At 35.1% G+C, this 25753-nt stretch overlaps 1 protein-coding gene across 1 annotated transcript in view; it reads left to right on the plus strand.

The window, feature by feature from the left end:
- Positions 1-25753, plus strand: part of SNTG2 (syntrophin gamma 2) — a gene marked incomplete at both ends in the record, with an annotated part of 228706 nt that overhangs the window by 196309 nt on the left and 6644 nt on the right. Inside the window, 3 exons of the mRNA XM_082302591.1 lie at positions 2763-2834; positions 6213-6422; positions 21275-21367. Of these exons, the coding sequence (XP_082158717.1) occupies positions 2763-2834; positions 6213-6422; positions 21275-21367 (375 nt within the window). The remainder of the gene's footprint in view (positions 1-2762; positions 2835-6212; positions 6423-21274; positions 21368-25753) is intronic.

The raw sequence follows: 25753 nt of genomic DNA on the forward strand, positions 1-25753 counted from the left end.
CTTTTGCCTCCTTAAAATTCCTCTCAACATGTCATTTGTGTTCTGAGCACCTTGCACACAGTGGTATTCACACTGTTTCACTCTGTAAGTATGGTAGCCTTTCTCTGATATACACAATAAAATAAAGCCTTGGCTTATATATGTGCCAGCAGTTGTCACCATCACTACCTGTCTCTGCTGAAAAAGTCCTATGAGGTTACACAGCATCAAAGGATGAAAGAGATGCATGGGATAATGGGAAGAAGTCTGAAGTATTCAGAGTGAATTTAATGGCACAGCAGTGTCACCACTGTCCATCACTAACAGTGCAAAGAACTCCAACAGTTAAAATTAATCTTCAGGAATCAAAACAAATGATATGAGCAAATGAAAGTCCTTTCATATCTCAACAGCTTTCAAGTCATAGCCCATGTCACTAAAGTCAGTTTCATAAACAGCAGATGAATCAGTGCTTATGCTTCTATGTCTAGCTACTTAGAGCAATAAAGGATTGTCCTGCTGTTAACTTAGATGGAAAAGATCCTTTCCCTTTGAGATATTCAAGACCAAATAATGAACTAGCCCCCATTCTACTCTAAACCTTATTTTGCAAAAAGCATGAATATACCTTTGGAGGATCAACAGTAATGGGGCAAAACATGTATTATTTAATTACTTTATTTTCAAAAGAGCCACCAAAGTACAAAATATTTCCCTGGAAATAAGATTAAGCCAAGACCTGCAGTACTTACTCTATGTGAGCATGTTTAAAGATGTATTTCTTTATGAATTAGCTTTATAAGTCCTCTGTTTCAGTTGTTTCAAAACTTACATTATTTCTTATTTGTACAATAATTAAAATGCAAAACTCAAATAAAATATTGAATGGACCTTACAAGAAGAAAAATAGAAATGGAAACCTAAAAAATAGAAATATATATCTTTAAAAATTGCTACCTTTTATGAAGTGATGGGAGGACAAGTTAAAACCAGAAATTTCTTTAAATTTGTTTTCTAAACCAACTAACATTGGATTTCAATTTGAAAAGTTTTAAGTAGTACTATAGACTTTTATAATGTAATTCTAAAATTATCAGTATGTAATGTTTTGAGCTTTAATTTGTGAGACATTGCTCATAATAAAACGAAGTGTGTAACATGTTTTTACATATTCTAGTTGATGTATTGTATTAAAGTGATGTTTGCCATTTGATTGATAAGATATAAAAACTGTGAAATGAAGAATCTTAGAACATGAGTCCCTCTATATCCTGAAAAAATGTGGTGCTAGAACTTCCTCTTCTAGAGTTCTTCAGTCCTGTTTCAGTAGGTGATTCATAATATCTAAATTTAATCATCTCAAAAAACTAATCTAAACCTAAGAGAAACTGAGAGAAGGCTAGATTATTAAGAATTAATTTGGATTCTTAAGATTAGGAAGAAACTAACACCAAGTTCACATTACTCCTCCAAAGGACTCTGAAGTAACATTTAATAACCAATAGAAGACGCATCAGAGGCCCGTAGGTGTTGTAGTGGTTTGGATTCTCCTCATGTTGTTACAATTCTGTTTAACAACTTAGAATTTAAAGAGACTTAAAAATTAAACTTTAAGATAAATTTAAAAACAACCAAAACATGTTGATATCTCCTTGCAAACCATCAGGAGAAATACTTTTAAAGGCAAATTTTGTGCTACTGTGAACACAGAAAAAGAGTCTATTATTGAATTTCATCGTTTTTTCTAGTTAAGTTTCATCCACATAAACCAGATTTTTGACAAGCAAATTTTTCTTTACTTACATAGTTTTAATTTTTTTTTTCTGCTTTTTTCCTTTTGGGCGGGGGCTGGGAATAGGACAAAGCTGAATCAGCCCTAGAATTTTAAATTAGCCAAGTTACTATTAGAGTTACCTAAACACTTGTTTCCATATGCCAAAAGCCTCAGATTTACAATTTAGTCAAATCCTTCATGTATCTATGCAGCCATTCCTGTGCATTCCCCAAGAGCTAGGATTTTGCTCTAAAATATATAAGCAAAAATAATATGTATTCCCTTTGAATTTTTCTTGTGTATAAGTTGTTTTATTCTTTCTTGAACTACATAGGCTAGGTATTGTTTTTAAAAGTAAACAGATTATCACATTATACCATGAAGTAGAATTTGGTAAAAACTTCGAACATCATTCTTGCTGTCAAATTTTAACAGCCTGTCAACAGGATTAAGTAGTGAAATCAAAGGGAAACAAAAAATAGGTATTTTCATATTATTAAGACTACAGATGATATTATTCTTAATTTCAAATTTGCAGTCACATAGTCCTTTACAGTTTTTAGAAGAAATATTGAATTATTCACACCCTAGTGCATGTAAACTCAAAACTGAATTTAGGAATACATCTTGATCTGTTGATTGTAAGATTTTTTTAAGATTGAGACATGAAGCTGAATGGCTCTGTGTTTGAGACTGTGTTCTCTGTGTTAGCATCTTGAGAAATAAATATGCTTGTGTAACTAACCACAGAGATTACAAAGAGGTTTCCATCATACTGGGAAAAAAAACCCCAGTGAAATTATTTAACACCTTTTTAATTCCTGTTTCCTGTAAAAATTTAATGCTATTTGACAGTCTTTTCTAAATGCTGGGTATTAAATGAAGTGTTGTGCCTGTATTTAAAGCATCCAGCAGAGTAATGATGGGTGAAGCCTTTTCAGTTTTTTTCATCTGAACATGATTTTTGAATAAAGAATGTGTTTATAATATTTATTTTTTTATATTATAGGTAAGCACACTAGACTGGGTACGAGCTGAAAAAATCTATAACCTCTGTGAGGTTCTATTTAAAATTCACAAGGTAGGTTTCCCAGCAGTTCCAACGATATTATTTAGTAAAGAATATTTACCTTTTCCAGTTCATGATAAACTCAAGTTAATCTTAACTAGGAATAGCTAGCATTCAAATATTTCATCCATTGTTAAGAAACTATTTGCACTCACTAGTCCATTAGCTGTGCAAGTGTAAGAGAATATGGAAAACAGGCAAAGCGCCAAGTGAGCAAGTTACTAAAATGCTTTCATATTGAAGGAAGGTTTCAGTATTAGAGCTGGGTGTGTGAAGTGTCAGTGAGACACACTGCTGAGTATAATGATACTGGTTTTTTTCTTAGTGGGTCAGATTTTTGAGCCAACATGAAGAATAATGCTCTTGCTGTAGTTCTTGATTCATACAAAGATACTTGTATTTAATTTTAGTAATTAAAAAGAAAAAAATTTTGTCCTTTTTGTATCATATGTATTGATTATTCTATCAAGTACTATAGTGAGTTTTTATTTACAAAGGGCAACATGTTGGGTTTGTGTCCTGCAGAATTCGTTTTCTTCCCCCAACTAGACACAGTCATGTTTTCTGTCTAGCTTGGCCCAATCAAAGATTTGGGGCAAAATCTTAGCACTTTGTGTAAATAATTGACTTAAAGAATATATTTTCTAATAAATTGCATCAGATTAATTTTGTTCTACAACAACAAAAAAAACCCAACAGCTTTGCAAGTGAGATAAGGCTACTAGATGAGAGCCTATTTGTCTAGGAGAGTAAAAATTAACATTTTCAGAAAAAAAAAAATCCATCTTTTCAGATAAACTACTGTTTCAGTGAAAAATGAAAAGTCTTCTTTAGTTCTCACCAGCTGCTGTCCTGTCCTCTGTTGTTTCTTCTTTAACCATGCAATGATGTTGTGGAAAAGGCAGGTTGTGGCTCTGTTACCTGTAACAGATCCTGCACTGAAGCAGAACTGCTTAAGGCTTTTTGTTTGGCATTGGTTTTTTTTGTTTGGTTTGGTTTGGTTTTCAGTGTGTAGGGTTTTTTGTTGAGGTTTTTATTTGTTGGGTTTTTTTCCGATGGAACAGTTATTCAGGACATGGGAAGGAAACGTTTTGGCACTGCCATGCAAGGAAAACAGGAGTTCAGGACCAGAGCTCAGCTCCAGAATGCAAGGCACAGGAGCAGAGCCATATTCTTGTTGGCATGGCATTATTTTGGTGTGACCATGTCTCCAGCTGGGAACATATGGGCAAATTCAGGTCCTGCCCATCACTGAGACACCACCAAAAAGCAGACAGATCATTTATTTTTTTGTCTCCTTAATATTTTTTATAATTTTACTTATAAATAAGTCAGGCACCAATGAAATATATATACACATTAAGTCTTTTGAGAAGATTTTACTGCGGCTTGGGTTTTGTTTCTAGTTTTTTCTCCTTTAAATATTACTGCTGAAACTCAGTTCTTCCTTCAATATTATGATAATTTCAAGGATATTCTGTCCTTAAAGCAACTTCTGCTGGACTTTTTCATTAAAAAAAAGAAGTGGGGAAATAAACTACCCAAGATTCAACTCTTTAATGTTCTTGACATTTTAATAAATGAATGCTTAATTGCTAGTCTTCATGAATATGTTAGCGAAAATGCAAAAGCCCAAATTGAACTCTTTAACCTCTTCTCTGTCAATTCTTTTGTATAAATGACAATGAGGCAAACTGAACAAGTCAAAAAGAGATAGGAAAAAATTGCAAGAGATTAACGTTTCTACACTACATATAATCGAGTTGTGTTGTAAAAGCTGCTGTTTGGGGAGGGTGTTCTTAAGGATTTTCAGAAGCTGGCTAGAACTAGTGCAAAACTGTGGTAGAGTATGTTATTGTACCTTCTCATGAAAGATGAATTATAAGGAGAGGTGCTCTTCTTAAGAGGTGCTCTTGTTACATATCTCATCTATGTTTATGATGACACAAGAGTTAAACATGGAAAATGAGAATCCAATATGGAACTTAAATTTTAAAACAAAATGTTTGATGTATTTTAGATTTGGGTGTATGTATACATACATGTGAATACACAAATATGTGAATTAAAATTCATATATATAACATGCACTTGCATATTTGTGGTCATTTGGAGGTAACAAACAGATGATTTGAAATGTAATGTCTTTTATCATGTGTGTCTATTCCTATAGCTTGTCTCATAATTCAAACTCTTACTGTAATCTGTACATGTGTCTTAAAAACATTTTATTTTCTTTTATTGCCTAGTATTTTCACATACAAATTAAAAAATACTAATATAGTAGTCTACAAGCCAGGATATGCAGCAGTGAGTCTTGAAGCAGATGTAATACCTGTCCCTCCATAGCTGCTGAACACCTGAATATATGCAGAAATTTTGTTCAATGTCCTTTTCAACAGTGCAAAGGAGTGTTGTAAAATAACTTTGAGCTTCATCAAGTTGGTTCTCTCCTCAAGTATCTGCAGGGCCAATTTTGACAACACAGTACTGTGAACCCTGGTGGCAATATGTGCTGCTCCCAAGATGCCCCATGAATCACTGCTAATTATTTTGGGCTTTCAGTCTTTTCTGCCCCATGATATCATAAAGAAAGGGGGATAGGGAAAGGTTCTCGCTGATAAATAGAAATATAAAAATATGTGTCATTTGGAAATTAAGGCTGTGCAAGTACTTAATGTGTAAGTATTAGCTTTTTAATTTCGTTTTCTTTTCCTCTATATTTATGTTAATCAATGAAGTCTTGAAACATTTGGGAAGTTTCTTGTATTAATTTGTTTACAATTACATTCTATTACAGGGATATTTTTTATAACAAAAGTTTAATGTGAAGTTTCTCTTCTTTATCTTGAAAGTGATGGCAGGATCTTGCTTCCATGTCCTTGTAGTTACAGAATAGCATTGACAACTGTCAGAGGACATGCTCATGTTGTTATTTCCAGAATTAGCCCTGGGATGCTTGATAAATTGCTGCATTCCTTGGGGTTTTGAATACTGGAACCCAAGTAGAATCGAGGAATTATTGTCTCCTGTAGAGCTGGTACACACCTCCTGCTATGTATTGAAACATTCAGGGATTTCCTTTTTTTTCACTGTAAACAATATATTGGTACAAACTCATTTTAGATTTTATATGTATTGCTTAGGTGATTTTGACAGTATTTTGGAACTGCAGTAGTAGCTTGGATTGCATGATAGGGGGTAAAGCAAATAAAAAGCAAAGAGAGAATCTGTCTTTGATAAAATTGTTTAACTCCTAGAACATTTCTTCAAGTTAATTGTTGACATAATGCCATAGTATTTCCACGTATCCATCACTTACAGAAGACAGTGTTGCTTCAACTGTGGTTTTGCCAGATGAAGAATCACATACTGAAACATGTCTTTCAGCTCTGGCTTGTTGATGATTGCTGGCTACAAGCAAACTTGTATTTAGGTATTCACCAGGACTTCGATCTTGAAGACCAGAGGCCGTATTGTTTCAGTGTTATGGTTGGACATGGCAAGAGTCATTATTTCAATGTAGAGCTTGGCAGTGAATTGGCAGTGTGGGAGAAATCATTTCAGAGAGCAATTTTCTTGGAAGTTCAACGAACAGGGGTAAGTAGTGAATAATTTAAATCATTTCATCTGTAAAATAAGTATAACGAGTTTAGATTGTTTGTATGCTTAATAATTGCATTAGATTGATGTCCTCCATGACTAAGGATCTGAGTACATTTAATACACAGAAGACTTCTGAAAGGTTCATCATCACATCAATATTTTTCTGTCAATGACTGTATAATAACAGTCAATGAGAATGTTATGACAGATTGATAATTTAAAGTAGTAATTTGTAAGTTCACCTTGATTATGAAAAACAGGAAATTATTACATTTTACCACTGGAAAATTCGTAGGAGTTTATTTAGTCCAACTTGAATATTTTCTTCCAGAAAGCTAATTGTCCTCTCACATAAAGTAAATAGGTTATGTTTTACATCATGGTTCTGTTTTCAAAGAATAAATATTTTGCTCTTATATTACTGGTGAATTGAGATTGTCCTTGTTAACATTGGAAGAGATTGAAGACAGCATAAAAGTGAAAAGAAGTTTGTAATAGTCTTGAATTCCCAGAATGAAATGGCAGATTATCACTTTCTGCTGGCTAGTAAATCTAGACCCATACTCTCAAGTGAACAGGACGAGTGGTATGGGAGTGTATGGATTGAGACTATAAGCCTTCTTCAATTAAAAACAGTTTACACAGTTTAGCACAAATGCAAATTTGATTTGGTATGCTCAGGTTTACTGTGCCCTCTGAACCTCCTAAAGGCATTTGAAATAGTGAGAACACTGGATCACAGCATTGTATTAACATGACTTGCAAGGAGCAGGAGTCCTATCACAGGTGTTGAATCAGCTTGTCTAAATTTACAGATCTCTGGGATTCTAACCAGGTTTCTGGGTTCTAACAAGGCGCTTGCTTAAAACCCTCCATTTGTCTCTTCAGACAGATGAAGGAATAAAAAAAGATTTTCTAACAGTAATGTTCCTAGTTCTGCACTTCTGAGAAGAAATGCAGCTCTTCAGGAAAAAATTGATTCTTCCTGAAAAATTTTGTTCATCACGGAGGGATTAATAATGCATATTGAGCATGCATAAAGTATTTTCTCACATGAACCCTCCAAGAAATTATGATACAACTGTTTGACCAACCATTCAATCCTCATATTTATTATCCATATAGAAAGCAGATAACATAATTAAAATTAAGTATAACAAGGGTGGAGATTAGCTGGCTCTTTATCTGATTGGATTTCTGAATATTTATTGTTAAAACTTGTTTTTCTTTTATATCCTTATGATCTTAAAATTAAGGAATGATTCTTTGCTTGTGGAATGATCTTTTGTCATTTGAATCAAACAGTCATCTAGACTCATTTCACAAAAAAAGACATTAAATTTCCTGCAGCTGTGGTATAACCTATGTGAAACCTCCAGGAGAGTCTTTTGAATAAAATCCTGATTACAGTGTTCAAGTCTCCATATGTGTTTTCCTGTATCTTAGTTTTCTCTCACACGGTTGCATACATCCAAATTTACTGTAAACCACTGTGTCAGTGGAGTTCAGAGTGCTGTGGTCATTCTCCAGCAGTGAAAAGTCTTTTGACTGCACTATTGTATTTCTTCCTTCAAAACATAAATGCTGTTGTGAGTGCCTTTCTTTTCAGAATAATGTCAAGAGCGGCATGAATCATCTGCAATTTAATATTACATAAAACAGAAAAAGAACTGGTGTTTCAGTATCCAGAAAATTCAAGGTTGTCACTGGTATGCCAGTCTGTAAAAGTTATTCTTTTGGAGAATTTAGGAAATTATTTTTTATTCATAAATGATTGGGCAAAATTCATGGCAGGTGTTGGATTGCATTGTGCCATTTCAGCCATTCTTATTTAAAAGGGGCTCTGTCCTGTTTACTGTTGAGTGTAGTTAGGAGCTTGCCTATAAGTTTTTGTTAACCTTATCCTGTACATACCCTTTGTATTTGGTGTTTCTGCAACTACAGCTGTATTTCTGAGAAGATTCTGTCCTTACACAGTTTACAAAAAGAAATGTTAAGTTGCAGTGGCCATTTGAATTTTATCTACCCATGTTGTGTGATTTTTTTTTTTTTACATTTCTTCTGAAAATGGTAGCAGCAATAGATGACAGAAAGGATGCAATAAAGCAAGAAGAAACACCCCTCACAATATTGTTCCCCTTCCAGCTATCTTAAAGCCCTATTTCAAGCTGCAATTGTTTACAAAAAGAAGTTTACCGAGAAACTCTGAAATTCAGTGTTCCTGGTGAAATGAATCTATTTACAGACAATGATAACAAGCAAACAGATATTGAATCCATGTGCTAGAAATATATGGGATTTTTTTCCTAGAAGAACTATTGTAGTTGTTGATGGCATAACTTGGCTAGATGGGAGCAATAAAAGTGCAATGGAAGTAAAGCAGAAAGGCAACTGAAAGAGAGAAAAAGTGCTGTTAAAAAGTGTTTCTGTGAGTCTGGTAATAAAAGTCAGCATTGCAATGGTGGAAGATAGGCAATGAAAACCTCTCAATCATATCTTGAAGTTAAATCATCTTCCACAAATCCCAGCAAGAATGTTTGTCTCACCTGAAACATCCTAAATACTGCAAGATGAATAAATTTTGCTCTGATTAGGTAATTTGTCTTCTGGTTTTGTTTTTTTTCCAAGATATTTATAGTGTAGAAATCTTCAAAAATAAGAGGCTAGCACATTTTCCAGAGCTCTTACTAATTCTTTGACCCTTCAGGTTGGTCTTGTCAGTACTACAGGATTTTATTTCACATTTTTTCAATGTTGTCTTTTTTAAATTTCTTAATCAGTATTGTTCCCTTGTCTCAGACTATTTTTTCCAAAGGAAATTATACTGACTTATCTGAGTCCTGGATATGATTATTAAATTAATGCAGAAACATCTCAAAGGGATGATTTGGATCGGTTCTGTTCAACAGGAGGATGGAGGAGAATATTGGAACAGTATGTGGTAGTGGACAGAGGAAAGGGTGACAGTAATACATTTCACTGTCACCTGTAGAAAAATTGGACCAACAGTTTTGTCATCTTGAAACCTTGTACATGTAAGCTTTGTTCCATGGCTGGAAAAGGACAGAAAAGAGGAGTCTGCTTTACAAATGAAAGAATTCTCAGAAAACTGAAAAAAACTATGCAGTGGGCAAGTCATCTACCAGTGTCTCTAAAGTACCTGCAGTTAGTATATAGTGGTAAGACATGGTTACATACTCTCCTCACTAGCAATTCTAACACAAAAGAAAGTTTTCCTTTCATACTTCCAGCTGTGATGAAGATGCTGCAAGTTCTTTCCAATCCTCATACAGCTGAATAACCTACTCAATTGAAACCATTTGCATTGCTTGGACAAAAAATTTGTTTAATATGAGTTACTCCAAGAATTAAAATAGGCTGGATTCCATTCAGTTATAACAGAATAATCAAGAAGTTTTGCTGCCTTGTTATTTTCCATGCTTAAAGGTAAGTACTTCTAGTTAACTTTTTTCCATTTTTTTCTGTGATTCAGTGACTGACATCAACAGAGAAATAAACCCTTGAAATAAAATTATTATATATATTTGCTCAAGTCAGGGATATGAATGTACAGAGAAATGTTAGCAGTACAATTCATGTTCCTGGAATGATACAGGGTCCTCATGTGACAAATATACACTACAAATAAAGTAAAAGTAAACAAAGCAAAAAACCAAAGTAAACAAATTAAGATTTATGAATGTTGCAAATTATTTCACTTAACACTATTGGAAATCCAAAACCATTTTATAATGAACATAAATGTATGATGCAATTATCCTGTGTTTTCCCTCTTCTTAAATCAGTTAACATAAATTCCATATTCTGTGGATGCTTTATATTTTTGTATGCATTTTTAACATGTCTTTATTTTCCTAGAACTTAACACCAAATCATTCTATAGTAAGATTCTTGATGCTGAATATGTGACTCAGAATCATTGTGACTCAGAATTGCTCTCAGACAGCTTATGTCTGTTCGTGGATAAAGCAAAAATAATTATTGAGAGTAATTGTGCATGCAGACCTGGAGCTTCATTTCTATAGGATTCCCGCATTAAACTTTTAATTTTCTTTCTGCAAATATTGTGCTGCTAAAACACCATGATTAAAATTCCTAAAAATTTAAGTAATAGATAAGTGCAATTAATAATTTTGTTTTGTTTTATAAGCAACAACTATTTGCTTTTACATATTAGTTACTCCAGCCAGTCGCTGTTTTCATCTGTGAACTTGAATCTTCCATGCTTAAAAAAGATGACAGACATGAGAGTGACACACCTTACATGATGCTTAGTTCATCATCTTCCCGTTCCACTTTAACATTTCCCCCCTATACACTGTATGTTCTTCAGGCTGATCTGTATGAAATGCATAAGGAATCTGCAATCGTGTTATTGATGATTAAAACTAACCAACCAACCAAAAAATCACATAACTGTTTTGAAGAAGTGGTTAACTCAAGAACCTTTCCTCAGCTTTACATGTCTTTCCCTTTTTGCTTGTTGGACTATTTTTCATTAAGTGTCTGGTCCTGGCTACTTTTTGCTATCTTCTATCCATCTTTTAAATTTCCTTGTAATATCTTGTCATAGATTTTGCTTGTTCATCAGTTTGAATTAATTTCTAGCCTATTAATAAAATTTTCATCTGAGAAGGAGAAAGTTGCTTTCCATGAAACATATATTGTTTATTGTACAAATCCTTTCAGAATACTGTTGGCAGGTTTTGATTTTCACCTCTTGTTTTTCTAGTAAAGATGTATGGCTTTAAAGTTTTCTTTATAAAACTTGTCCATGTAATGCTTTCCCTCTCATCTTCTTTCACAGCTCAGGAAATAATCTATGCAACCTCCTCATTACAACTGCTTGCTGTTTTTTCTGGACTGTTACTTAATTTTAGATGCACACCTCTATTAAAAATCTTCCAAAAGGGTTCACTACAACTAATTTAACACATACAGAAGTGAATAAGTTCTTTCTCACTTACCTCAATAACCTTTCAAGGAAACCAGTATTTTTTCTCATAATTTCCTTTTAAAAGTATTCAGTTGACTTTATTGTATAAAATATCAGTGTAATAGTGACTGTATGCATATGTGCTACTTGCTAACCAGTCACAAGCAATAAGTGGTTTATAACATGAGAAGCAATGTTTATTATTAAATCACCTACTTGCTGCTTTGGTGTGTAAAATCACATAATGATGAAAGATCAAAAAGAAAAAGCTACACAAAATTGCACTGACATTTTAAGACTTCATGTTTTCACCAAATTAAATGGATAAATAGCTCCCGTATCTTGAGCACCTCCAGAAAGAGCCAAAATTAATTTATGTGCTTGGGCATTTATTCTTTGTCCACCAGAGATAACTATAAATTCCTCATGATTTCAAAATTACAAGCCAGACGAAGAAAATCCCTTACATAAAAGTTCAAATGACTTCTAAATATATATTTTTTTAAAAACTGAACTTCAATGCATATTTTAGCAACGTGCCTTTATATTTGCTTAAAGTTGAGTGCTCAACAAGCCACTAAGAATATAAAGGGATGTGTTCAGGTCAGGGATATGTATTCCTTTCATTTCCTTGGGGGCCAACCTGCATGGAAGTGTGGAATTAGCCCCATCTCAAACTATTTTTTAGCATGAAAGGTACAAGTTCAGTTGAAGATTTTGGTTTTAGAGAAAACTGAAGGGTTTGTGATACTCATATCTGGACAGCCTACAAGAAGGTCATTTCCTGTGTCTTCTTCCTGCAACATTACACAAAACGTGTTTTCTAGTCATTCTTTAGTGGCATTTTTAATTGATCTTACTACAACTCAAGCGAGATAGAATCAGAATGGATCTTAGAGACTGTGCCCCCACTGGAACTTGGTCAGAGATTAATTATCTTTCCACTTATCTATCACAGCTTACCTAACTCTTTCAACTACCTGATTCCCGAGATGCTCAGAACTTTGGCTGTCTCAGTAAGTCTGCCATCAAAACAAACACGGTGTTTAATTCCCATCTTTGGGAATTAAATGGTGGTGTGGAAATAGTAGTCTGAATCACCCTTGGAGACTGAGCCAAAAGAAGTCCTCTTAAATAAAACCTAGGAGAAATTAGGCAATCAGAATAGGAAGTAATTGTCATTTCTGGTTTATGATTCTATTAATTCTTCATGGTGAACTGAGAGATTGAGTAAAACGTGATTGGTTGATCACAGTGTAAGCCTTGTGAGCTGCAAATAATATACTGAAATTGCAAAAATATTAAATAGAGTTAGCAGTGCTATCTCTTTTTTTAATTCTGTGATGATTGCAAATCATATATGAAACAGAGTTATGTGTAGGAGTCCTTTTAAGAGTGGAAATGCCACCATATGCTAATTTCAGAACTAATTTCTGAGACAAACATTTAAGCAAAGGAAATATTCTCCTTACATTCAGGTGAGATATTAAATAGCATTTAGATTAGGTTAGATTTATAGCATCATTAAAAAGATACTCACCAGTTTGTTACAAGAAACATTCAGTTTAATTACACAATTAAGTTTTAGATTGTTTTCATTATGCACAGAAAGCTTATTACAATTCCAATTTAACTGGTCACCTTTAGAAATGGTGTTAGATTCTAATTCATTTTCACACTGATGCAAAAAACCCACCATTCTCTAACACAAAGAAAGGTTCTGAGAACCATACAAATTAATAGTAAATACATTTTTAATAATTAATAATAATTCAACAATTCACATAACAGATGAAAATCAAGTGATGCATTTATTAGAATTTTTAAAACAGTGAGAGAATGTACCAATTTACAAGGCTACTGAGCTCCAACTTTTTTCTGTATTCTTTATTTTAAACCTGATTAATATAAAATGCTGACCATTATTTCTAATAATAGAAGATATTCTTAAAATTGCATTTATTTATATTAAAAGAGTAAATCTAAATATATTATATATATTACATATATTTATTTTAAAATCCAAATATCTAGATAAAAATTATGTCACGGGAATCTAGTTTTGTTACTATTTTCCAGAGGGTCTTATAGACTTGAATAAGGAAGAAACCACAAGAGAGCCGGTGAGGGACTTTTTCAAGAGCACATAGTGATAGAACAAGTGGGAATGGCTTTAAATTGAAAGAGTGTGGGTTTAGATTACATGTTAGGAATAAATTCTATACGTGGAAGGTGTTGAAGCACTGAACAGGTTGCCCAGAGAAGCTGTGGATGCCTCGTCCCTGAAGGAGTTCAAGACCAGGTTGGACGGGGCTCTGAGCACCCCAGTCTAGTGGAAGGTGTCCCTGCAATCGGCCTGCTCTGGAACCCTTTCAACCCAAACCATTCAGTGATTCTTTTAAATCTGTCAAGAATTTACTGTCAATAATTTACTGTCATGGAATTTCAAATTTATAGAGTAATATTACCTTAGAAATTTGATGCTGGATTTTGTTTTTAATTTTGGTGTTCCTTATTATTCTCCACCCACGATTTATAAGAATCAGGCAGAGAAACTAAGTCCCAGTCAAAGCATCATTTATTCAGAACTTAATTTTGTACTCAGGAATGTCTCTTGATATTTCTGATTAAATTCCCTTTTCAACTGTGAAATTCCAGAATTTATAGATCACCAGAGATTAAAAATATTTATTATTATGTAATAATAAACTGTATCAAAATTAAGTTGTTGTCTTTGCTGAAGTAAGACAGTAGAGTTCTACTGGTTCTACTAAAACAAGCGGTTTTAGTAAACAGCTTGATTACTGTGATTGCCACTGGGAATCTGCCTCAGGTATGTGAAAATATGCTTGGGACAATCTACATGTAGGAAACTCTTAACATTTAAGTCACTGTTGATTCTTGCTTTTCTTTATGGAAAAATTAGTTGCTGCAAAATGATGTAGCCATTGCTCAGACAGAGATGAGGAAGCACAATCTCCTCCTGACATAAGCCAAGCCTAAAGAACACGATTTGAATTTTCCCCGCTAGAAGATAATCATTTCTAAGCTGCTGCCCTTAGATTTTGTCCTACTGCGTCCATTTTTCTCACTGTCTTTTCCTACAAACCATTTAAGCCATTGTCTGCCTGTTCAGCAGAGGGGGTAGCAAGTCTTCTGTCAGATTTGCTTTAGCTATAGGTTCATATTACAGAGAGAATGCCATGGCCAAAAGTAGGCATCCAGCTCTGCACTATCTGTTTTACCAAGGAATAGCTGAACCTACAAGTTCACCTCCATCTTCTTATAGGAACACAACTTGCTGCAGAGTAAAATTCACTTGATCCCATATGTACATGTAACCCTAATATCTGAATGTTGGTTTAATGCCTAATATCAGTGATGCTGAAAGTTTCTGAAAAGACAGTCTGTCCAATGAGAGCTCTACTAAGCAAAGCATTTGTGCAGTTAGCTGTTATAATGTCATGAGCATTAGAAATTAACAATTATTAATAGATCAGATAGTTATTTCAGTAGATGACCTAAAGGCAAAAGTTTCAAGTCTAGCAGTATCCTGAGAAGACCAGCTTTTAAAACATGGATGTATTAAACTTAGGAATTATTTTGTAAAGCCCCAAGCTAGTCCCACTTCTACTGAAATAAATAGAAGCTTTTTTTGAAATTCAGTGAAAATATAATGAGCCATCATTTGAGTCCTTTGAAAAATCTTACTTTAGTGCCAGAGTGTCTCTTGCATACAGATATACTGAACCACAAATGTGCACAAATGTTTAAAAAAAACAACTATAATGTCTTCTTGAAATCCTCAGATTACAGTACCATCTTTTAGATGAGAATGCACTTTTATACTAATGCCAGCAAAGCATGTGAAAAAAGAGTCATTTTAGGATATTAAGATGTAATTCCTTTGGCTGCAGCAACAGCAGACTTTGAAGGAATATACAACATTTTTAAACAGATCTGTTTTTTTCAATGAAGTAGTTTTATTTGTAGCTATCCATAATTATCAAAGTTCTGTAACCTTTTAATTGTGACATGACGAATTCCTTAAAGGTATGGGAAAATGAGTGGATCTGCCACAGTTTTTTAAGTGAAGATGGTATTCATTTGACCACTCTCACTGAAATTATTTCACTGATCCTTTTTTACTGATGTCTGGAAGAGGAGTACACCTGAGCTTTGGGAGTCTGTTCTAGATGAAATTTCTGAAAACTCTTATGCTTTAGATGAATGATGGATTTTATTGTTGTTTCATTTTCTCATATATAATCTGAATTCAGAGTGACAATGCTTTCAGTTTACTTTATAAACATGTTCTGAAAGTTTTGCTTTTAAAAAAAAGATTATATATAAAATATTTCACTGTAAAATAACAGTGTTTTTTAAATATGAGAAAGCCAAAGCATCTGCATTTTTAATTCAATGATTTTGCAGTTTCAAAGAGTTTAAAAAGCATTTCTGTTTAGCACAAGTAATTCTGTGCAAAAATACTCTTGGAAGTTTTGCTGTGTTCAGAACTAAGGGGTTTAATTTTGCCTCCTAGTACTCTCTCTATATGTGGGCTGATATCTATTTCTCAATACAACTGTAATAACTCTGGTTACTCTTATCTTCATTTTCACATCCTGCTTGCATTTTTTTAATGCTAAAAGTGGACTTTTCATAAAGACTTTTTTTTTGACAGATCTGGTCCCATATTAAGGCTTTTACCAAACTCTATATTTTTGTAAATACATTGGATGTATTAAGATACCTTACTCCTGTCAGAAGCTTGTAAAAAGCTGCTGTATAAAGTCTTAATGAAAGAATTTGTGTTCCAAACCATCTGCTGTTGGTATGATTTTATCCCTCCCTGTCACTGTATCTTGAATGCTGGTGTGCATTATTTTATTTCTAATGCAGAATAAAATAACACATCATTTAGGTCCTTCTCTCTTTCAGGCATTTAAGTTCCTCTGACAAATACTATAAAATTTCTCCCAGTTTTTGCTGGCACTGACAGAAAAACAAAACAAAACAAAAATTATATCTAACATGGGGAGGGATTTGGTCTCAGAAATAAAAAGAAACAAGTAGAAGCGATATTTGGAGGATGCTAAAATGTTATCAGTTCAAATTGGCAATAATGCTAGAGTTTTCTACTCCAAAAATACATTCTTTGGATTCATAGCATAATTTGATTTTAATGTAAATACTTTTTCAAAGAAAAGGCAAATTTTTGAAAATATTTTAGCATTTTTTACATTGATGGCATATTATTTCCAGACAGAGGCATAGCACATACTTTAGCTTAAAGGGAGTAAGTGAATACAATATGCAATATGTGTACTGTATGGATATGGCTATTGCCTAAATGCTGTGATGTCTGGTTATAATTTATCTTTAGAAAGTGTGCGTTAAATTCTATATCATGAGTATAGTGAGACATAATGTCTGTGTTCCCATTTATATGTAATAAAGCTTTACAGCCCATCTTAGAGTAAATGTATATCTACATCTAGAAAGTAGTTAACAGCATAGCAGGGAGAATATGTAGTTCAAGCAGGAAAGCGTAAATGTATTGCCAACTTCCCAATTGCTTCTTGGAAAATAAACAAGCAAAATCATGTGCATGCCCAATTTGTATTCACTTAGACTAGAAAATAGGTATTATTTCTGTATTTTGGCTGATTTAAAACACTACAATTCCTGCTCAGTAGAACATATCTGAGTCCAAAATTAATGAATATATTGCATATTGGTGCTGTAGTTAAAGCAAAATGAGGAGTTTCCTTCATGCAAGACAATAATTAACTGCAAAGTAGTCAATCATCAGCTGAATTTTTGAAACTGTAAATCTTATGAGACATTAGGAGCAACAGCATAAGAGTTGTAAAAGTAATATCATTTAAAATGAATGTACACAATATCATTTTTCTGTGTTGCACTTAGATGAGCAACATCAGTGAGTCTCACTTGGTCCTTAGAAAACCTATTTGCCATGAAAACTTAGGAAAAGGAGTACTGACTGAAAAGGTTGGTGCCCTGATTCTTAAAGAAATATGTTAAATGGTACTTTACTAAGAATCTTTGTTGATGATCTCAGAATGTGCTATTTCAACTGACAGTTATTGTTATTAATCTTGATTTTAAAGAATTTTACTGCAAAACAAAAGCAAATTGAACCCCTATTTCTTGGACAGAATACAATCCCACATCAGAGTAACATTACGGACTCTATGTCTTCAAAAAAGAATCCAGAGGTACTACATTGGATGCCTGTGGCAGAACTTGGGCAAATTTAAGCCTTCCAGCTAAAGCATTGCAATAAACTCATATTCCAGTAACAACAAAAGTCTGTTGCAAAAAGTCCAGTGCTTATCATGATTTATTTAGAAGCATTTGGACTGCCCAGTCCCAGAAGAAACCAATTGTACTTACCAGTTGTAGAAACCAACTGTAGCTTTAGCCTACATGGGAGACGCACATGTGTGGAGAAATCAGAAAGTCTCTCTCTGATCTGGAGGGTCTGCGTGCTTCCTTCTGTCATTGTACTATAGCTTAATGTGGACAAGGACCCCTACACAGAGAAGGAACCTGAAGGAGAGGAGGGTTCATCCTTATCCTTGCTTTCCTTCCCCAGACATCTATGTCTGGGCTGCGGTGGTGCTTGCTACTCACCCAGTCTTTGTGCTTCATCCTCATCACAGGCCAGTAACTACACATGAAGTGGTCCCTCTTTCTGTTTGTCCCTCAGGCTTTGTCTCTTACAGATACCTGAGGCATATTTGTGCTCTCCTCTCTGAGTGGAAATAAGTAAGTCCCAGTTGTTGTCTTTTCCTATGCATTCATTTTCCAGTTTTAGCATTTACTCACCTCTTGTCTTGGATACCTAACACCTATTAACCAAGTTCAAAGGCCTTCTTGTTGTCTTAGCTGAGCTGTTTACAAACACATTCCCTCCCCTGAGAGAAAGAGTCATGGTAACTCATAATCATAAAAGTTGGGTTTGGAATTAATTGGCCTCTCATTGATCATATTTGTTAGAGAGAATCCTACATTAATCTTTGTTTTAGAGTACTGAAGCAAACTGCCCCTTGTCCTTGCCCTTTTGTAAAACTGATGAAAAAGTCCTGTGAGATCATCGAGTCCAACCAGACTGATCAGCACCCTGTTAACTAGACCATGGCACTAAGTGCTATGCCCAGTTGTTTCTTGACCACCAAATACAGTTCAAAGCTGAATTACTTCTGGGAAATCTCTGTCTATGGGAAAGACAGTGAGTGTGTATGTGTAGTCATTGTAACTATTAAGCCCTCTCAGGGTCTTGGAGGACAGATATCAGTGCCAGAGACAGACAAGTGTAATGCTTCTGACCAGTGTCAGGAGGACTGTCTGAGGTATTCTGTCATAAAGGAGTCAGAAATACTGTTCTTTTGCTATTTGAACAGAGATATTATCAACGTAATGATCTTTTCATGAGTTAAAGTATATGCTTTGAGATACTGATACCTGAACAATTCCACAGGTAGAAGTTCTGTAATTGTCTTTTATTACAAATATAAGATTCTATGGATCATTACATTGCTCAGAAAACATTAGATGATTGATCTAGGTCATATACTACAATTTTCTTAGTTACTGCAGTGTGAGGCCTATTCTTCTCTCTGTTGTTTAAACTGTGACTTAGCAAGCTGGCTAATATGGAGTGGGTTTTTTTTCGTTTTTTGGGGGATTTTGGCTTTTTTTTTTCAAAAATACACTTAAAGACAGCTGAACCTAGACCTCTGACGTTAAGTTTCCATGTAAACAATTATTGTAGATTGCCAAGGGTGATTGCAACTGCAAGTGTATGGGAAGTTTATTCCAAAGGCAAAAATGGAAAGGAATAAGGCCCTGTCCTAGTGTTAATGAGTAGAGATGGGGGTTCTTTACCACAGAGCTTTCTGAGAACCTGTTCAAAGTAACTGAGGAGATGCCATGAGCAGGCTTTTAAATTTATACAAAAAATACAAACTAATTCTGTTGTAAAGAAAACTCTGTGAGCGTGTTTTGTAAGTACAAACCACGTATCTATTTGAAGTAACTGAAAATGAAGCATATTATGTTTGTCTCTAGTATTTATGAATAATTTCCAAACTGCTTCCATTATTTCCTAATATTGAATATTTGTAAAGTACTCCAAACTAATTATTTGTGAATAGTTCATTTTAGTATTCACCATTTGTGGCTGAGCAATTATATGCTTACTCATTAGGGGAATCTAATTTTTATCAATTTTAAAAATTGCTTTGCTGAGTCAGAGCTCAACTAGTATAACCTTTTTAATTGGAAAATAATGGAGAATAAGTTATGACTGGGGCTTAATGCCACCTTTTAATTACTGAATGAAATATAAGGATATCTAAATGTCATTCTAATTGAAAATCAATCACTGCAATCTTTTTAAATGACAAATAATATGATCTTTGAACACCAATGAGCAAATTAATTTATTCAGAAATATTATACATCTCCATTATTGTGGAGAAGATTATAATACTAATTTGCACTTATGAATTGATATCACTCCTAGCCCTTTCAAAATCCTTTTTAAAATGTCGTAACTGTAACTCAGAAATGCTTGTTTTAGTATAACTAACTATTTTTATTAATACTGGAGTAAGGAAACCTTTACAATCATGCTAAAGTTTTAGATTATACAAAAATCTTTAAAAAACAATTAAAATAGCAGTTTTAATCTTAAGCAAGTTTATTAATGCTTTCAGTCTCTCCTCTACAGCATTTTTGTGTTTAAAAGTTGTATTTTTAATTAAAAGAAACTATCCAGATATAAACCTTTTGTGTAAACAAATGTCTAAGCATGAGGCAACATTGAGGTTTATGATGCATCAATGAGAGTGAAGCAATGCTTCCTTGGAAAAAACAAAAAAAAAAAAACAAAATTTCTTAAGGCACAAAGGTATAATCTTATAAATGGCTGGTAAGGTGTGGCAAGGAAAGCCTGGAGACAGGATCTGATCTCTACTCATGCTGAAGGCAATGGGCTTTTTGCTATTAACTGTTTATCCATGGTGAATGCCATGGGGCTGTTTCATATTACAGCAAATCTTGTTCATGTCTTTTCAGAACCTGTCATATACCTGAGTTAGTGAGTCCTAAAAATGCCTGGAAAGAGTTAATTGACTTTTTACTGTAAATCTTATTCAGAAGTTTAAACAGAACTGCTGCATTTTGTTAATAAAACAGACGTTTTTCCTTTCTAATGTGAAAGGTTATCATGGAATTGGTATATAGATTGCAGTGTCTAGCAAGTATCAGTGCTAACTAAGACGTGATAGCTATTAGATCTTACTATTAAATTACATTAACTAACATTAACATAGTGCTGTGCTGGCATGTCACCAGACCCAAATTAAAAAATGTTGTAAAACAGAAGGATTCTCTACAAAGTTTAAATCAGATGGAGAGATCAAGCAGACAGAATGCTTTTTCATAATTAGATTGCAATGACTGAACATTGAGGCACTGTTGGTCGCACATTTGCTGGAAGTGATATCAGAAGTCATTTATAGCTCAGGTCTAAGCAGGCTTAAAAAGTATGGAGTAGTCAGGTTTGGTTTTGTTTGTTCTGTGTTGCATTTTGCAAGGGTTGGTTTTCACAAATACATTTATTTTGTAGAAGAGTGACTTGAAATATAAAAGACCTCCAGTTAATGTCTAGTTGACAGATGTGCTAAGGATTTACAGTCAGAAGTTTTTGATCATTTTCAAACACAGTAATATAAAGCAGTACCAGTGCTGTCAGTTGAGTGTCTTCCCACCCAAAACCACCTGCATAAAATATTATTTTAATAAGATTATTTACAGTGATGGTTGTCCTCTCAAAAATCATACCTTTTTTTTTCAGTCTAAAACATATATGTGCAGTTGGCAAGGGGATACCCTGTGTTTCACAGTCGACTTTGCTCTAGGATTTACCTGTTTTGACAGTAAAACAAAGGTAAGAGTAAAAGAAGAGGAAAACATAACTCTGTATTGCTTTACAGTTATTGAAGTTATCATTTATTGCATTTTTTTCATGTTTATGCCCAGTGTTTATTCTTCCAATGTACTGTAATATTTACTTATTTAGCCCTACTGAAATGTAGTCAATTTGGGACTTGAAAGGGGCAATTACAGTTGTATAGCATGTAAAGATACATTTTGGAGAAAGATACAAAAAAAGTAACTTCCTTTTCAAGTAATAAAAGCAAAGGGAAGTTATATTTAGCAGAGAACTTGGTTTGTTATAATGAAAAAACTTCAAGATTTGTAAAAGATTAGAAGTCATGAAAAAAAAGGAAATGTCACCTGATTCTATTTGTTTTGAAGCTACAGATATAAAATAGGATTAATTATTCTTCCATCATAAGAAATTTAGGTCATGTCTGAAATAAAGAGAATAAGGGCAAATGTTTTTCAAAGTCAGAATCTATAAGATTACATAGACATATCTTGCAAAACAGTGGCTATATAGAAAGTGCCTACATGGAATGGTTAATGATACATGCCAACTTCCAAGCCCTGTCTATAATGCTATTATTTTCTATATAATTTAGTGGTACTTTAATGCATATTATTCTAAGTGAATTTTAATATTTGTTTGACAGTAGAAGCAAACATATATACAAAAAATGTTTCTGCATTAATAGAACTGTGCAGTAGAAGGTCTGTCTTCTCAAATATATTTTAAAAATTCAGTCAGTCATTCTAAGTGAAGAGGAAACACACTGCATTTGGAAATACTGATGCAGGATCCAGCTTTTGCATGTTGGCATTTTGTGGGTTTGGGGCCAAAATGCCCCAAAATTTCAAATCTATTGAAATCTTTGTGCAGAGAAATAATGACCAAGATTGCATGAAAATTTAGACAAATTAAATTGTGCTATCCCACAAAGCAATATAAAATTTCAGGAAATACTTTTGTATACCCTTCTCTGCCTGAGGTGATACTACATTCTGGAATCCTGCTTCTTACATAATTTGCATGTAACCACAAATTAACTGTAGGAAGTAATCTCTCTAGCCTATAGAAAGGGTTTCTTTTAAGTGTGAAGACTGCATGTACTCCTACCTTTAAAATTATAAACTTACTCTATTAATAGGACTTTGTGTCACAGTGCCTACATTCAGAATTGATGACGAGGAGGGTTTAGATGAATCTTTGTTGCTTACCTGAGGAGAAACACAGAATACCAGCAGATAGACTTATTCCATTGCTAAACGGTAAAAATTCTGGAGAGCTCACGTACATTAATTCTTCATCTATGTGAGAGATGGAGATGTTCTCTGCATCCTCAAGCCAGAGTGAGGCAATAATGGGTGACTTCTGCAGTTCATCTTCCTTCCCATAATTGTCACCTGGAGTTCACTGTGTTTTCCCCTATGCATAGCTATTTCAGAATATTTTCTACCAATGCAAAAAAGATTCTTTAAGTGGTCAAGCAATTAACAGTTCATTAGGGACATAGCAATTTTACTGAAAAATCTATTTTTTCTTGGACTTAATGAAAAAATTAAGGTCTTCTGTTGATGCAAAGAATGCTCTTGCACCCCAGCAGGTATTCAAAGAGGATTATTAAAATAAAGGCCAGTCTCCCATCTGCTCTATGACTCAAAATCTCAGTCTCAAATTTTGGGCAACCAGCTCATGTACTCATTGAAAAACATTCTTTTTTACACTTGAAAAACAGTTTTTAAAGGGCCTTCTTATTACAAATTCTGAAATAAAAAGCACAAGAACTTTTGCTTTGGAGTGTGGGGGGTTGACCTGGCTTCCTCCTGAGCTGGGCAAATGAGAGGAAATACAACAAAAGGCTCACAGGTCAAGATAAAGGCAGGAGGAGATCACTCAGCAGTGACCATCATGGGCAAAACAGACTCCACTTGGGCAAATTAGTTTAATTTATTGCCAATCCAATCAAATGAGAGTATGCTAATGAGAAATAAAAACCAGATCTTAAAACACCTTCCCCCCACCCGTCTCTGCTTCCCAATTTTCTCTACCTGCTCCTCTCCAGCAGCACAGGCACATTGGGAATGGGGGCTGTGGTCAGTTCACCACACATTGTCTCCGCCACTCCTTCCTCCTCAGGAGAACTCACACTCTTCTGTTCCAGTGTGGAGTCCCTCCCACAGGACACAGCCCTCCAGAATCCAACATGAATCCTTCCCATGGGCTGCAGCTCTTCATGAACTGTTCCAGCCAGGGTCCTTCCCGCCAGGTGCAGTCCTTCAGGAACAGCACCTCCTCCCCATTCTTCACTGACCATGGTTTCTGCAGGGTTGGTTCTCTCCCATATTCTGACTTGTCTCTCCAGCACAAGAAAGATGTCTTTTAAAGAACTTTTCTAGAACAGTTTCTTTTCCTGCATGTTCTATTCCAGGCTCTTGATGGGCTTAACTCATTCAATCTTTTTGGGCCCATCACTGAGATACTTCTGTAGCCTGCATCTACTTTATATCTCATTGTAGAGATTCTTTTTTATCTTGTTGGCTTGGTTGGTTCATCTTCCCCATCCTGTGCCTCCAGCCGCTCCTCCAATATAAAGGGATCCCAAAGTGCATTTTCTTCCACCTTCCAGTGCTATCTACTTCTCATCTTTCCCACTCGGTGTCAACTGTTGAGAGAGATGATGACTCCAGCAATGTTTATTATTACTAAATTGTTCCTAAGTTCTTGATTCATCTCCACCTTAGGAGTTATATTACATAGCAAACATTCATCTATCCTGTTTAGAGCCAAACTCGTTTAAGCTTTGAACACTTTTCAGGTGGTCTAATTAGGCCCTCTGGAGCCAGTTAAAATCTGTTCGTGAATGTAAAGTTTAAGCACCATCACAGTGCTGTAGCATAGTTCAGTTTTTCTTCATCTGTTATGTCTCTCTAAGAAGTTGGTGACATTTATGTCTGCAGGGAACCAGGAGATATTTTTTATTTATAGGACATTAAACTGTGAGTAGGGTTCCAAATACCACTGGTAGCACAGGTCTACTTAAAAAAAATATTTTGAGGAGAGGCATGTTGGAAAATGGAACACAGCAAACTTTTTTCCATGTGTGCTTTTGAAATAACCTTCCAAATATTTAAATTGTGTTTCCTCAGCAGTGTCTGGGGACTGAACCACATTTCAACATGTGCAGAGAATTTTCATTAAGATTATAGGCATTAAAGGAAACATCAGCAGGAAGTCCAGGTGCAAGTTGTTACCTTGTGGGTTTTTTTAATTACACATTTTCAGGTGATCAATAGAAAATATTCAGATAAATACAGAAAATTATCTTGATTTCAAAAATAATTGCCCAATTTTTGTTTTTACAAAGTATCTACATAAATATTAAAGCATATCTGTCAATCTAGAATCTGCCAACGCTAGTAAGATGCCATGCATAAACCTGTGGGAGACCAGGAAGCTTAGAATCCTTGTATAGTTTACAAACCATTATGTAATGTAGAACTGTTGTGGCTTGACACAGGCCCAACACCAGGCACCCACGAGAGTCACTTACCCTCCTGTGCCACAGCTGGGCAGAGGAGAGAAAGAAAAAAATGGAAATTAAGGAAGGCTTCATGAGTTGAGATAAGGACTGGGAGAAACACTTCAAGGGCAAAACACGCTTAACTTAAAGTTACAAAGTGAGTGTATTCCTAACAGAATCAGAGGAGGATATTGAGAATAACCCCTTAAAATAAGCCCTTAAAACACCTTTTCCCCCCAGCCCCTCCCTCCTTCCCACCGACAGTGCAGGGAGACAGGGCATGGGGGTTTGGTCAGTCCATCACCGAGATTCTCTTCCACTGCTCCGGGAGAGGAGTCTTCCCCTGTGAGGCCATGGGGTCCCTCCCATGGGAGACAGCTCTCCTGAACTTCCCCGGCATGGGTCCACTCTCACGAGCAGCAGCCCCACCACACCTGCTGAAACGTGAGTCCCTCCCACGGGCACACAGCCCTCCCAAAACTGCTGCACCGTGGCTCTCTCTTTCCAGAGGGTGCAGTCCTCCAAGGACAGGCTGCTCCCGCCTGGGAGCAAGGGCCCTCTCTCTCCACTGGCTCTTCCACTGGATCACAGCCTCCTCTGGGAATCCACCCGCTCCGGCACAGGCACCTCCCCCATGTGCTGTGGGTGGATCTCTGCATCCCCCATGGATCCATGGGCTGCAGGGGCACAGCTGCTTCACCATGGGCTGCACCACAGCCTGCAGAGGAACCTCAGCTCCAGCACCTGGAGCACCTCCTGCCCCTCCTTCTCCACTGACTTTGGTGTCTCCATGTTGTTTCCCTCACATGTTCTCACCTCCTCTTCTCTGACTAGAACAAAAACTGTGTGACTTTGTTTTAATTTTCTTC

Source organism: Coloeus monedula (assembly GCF_965178545.1).
Source record: "Coloeus monedula genome assembly, chromosome: 2".
NCBI classification, from domain to species: domain Eukaryota; kingdom Metazoa; phylum Chordata; class Aves; order Passeriformes; family Corvidae; genus Coloeus; species Coloeus monedula.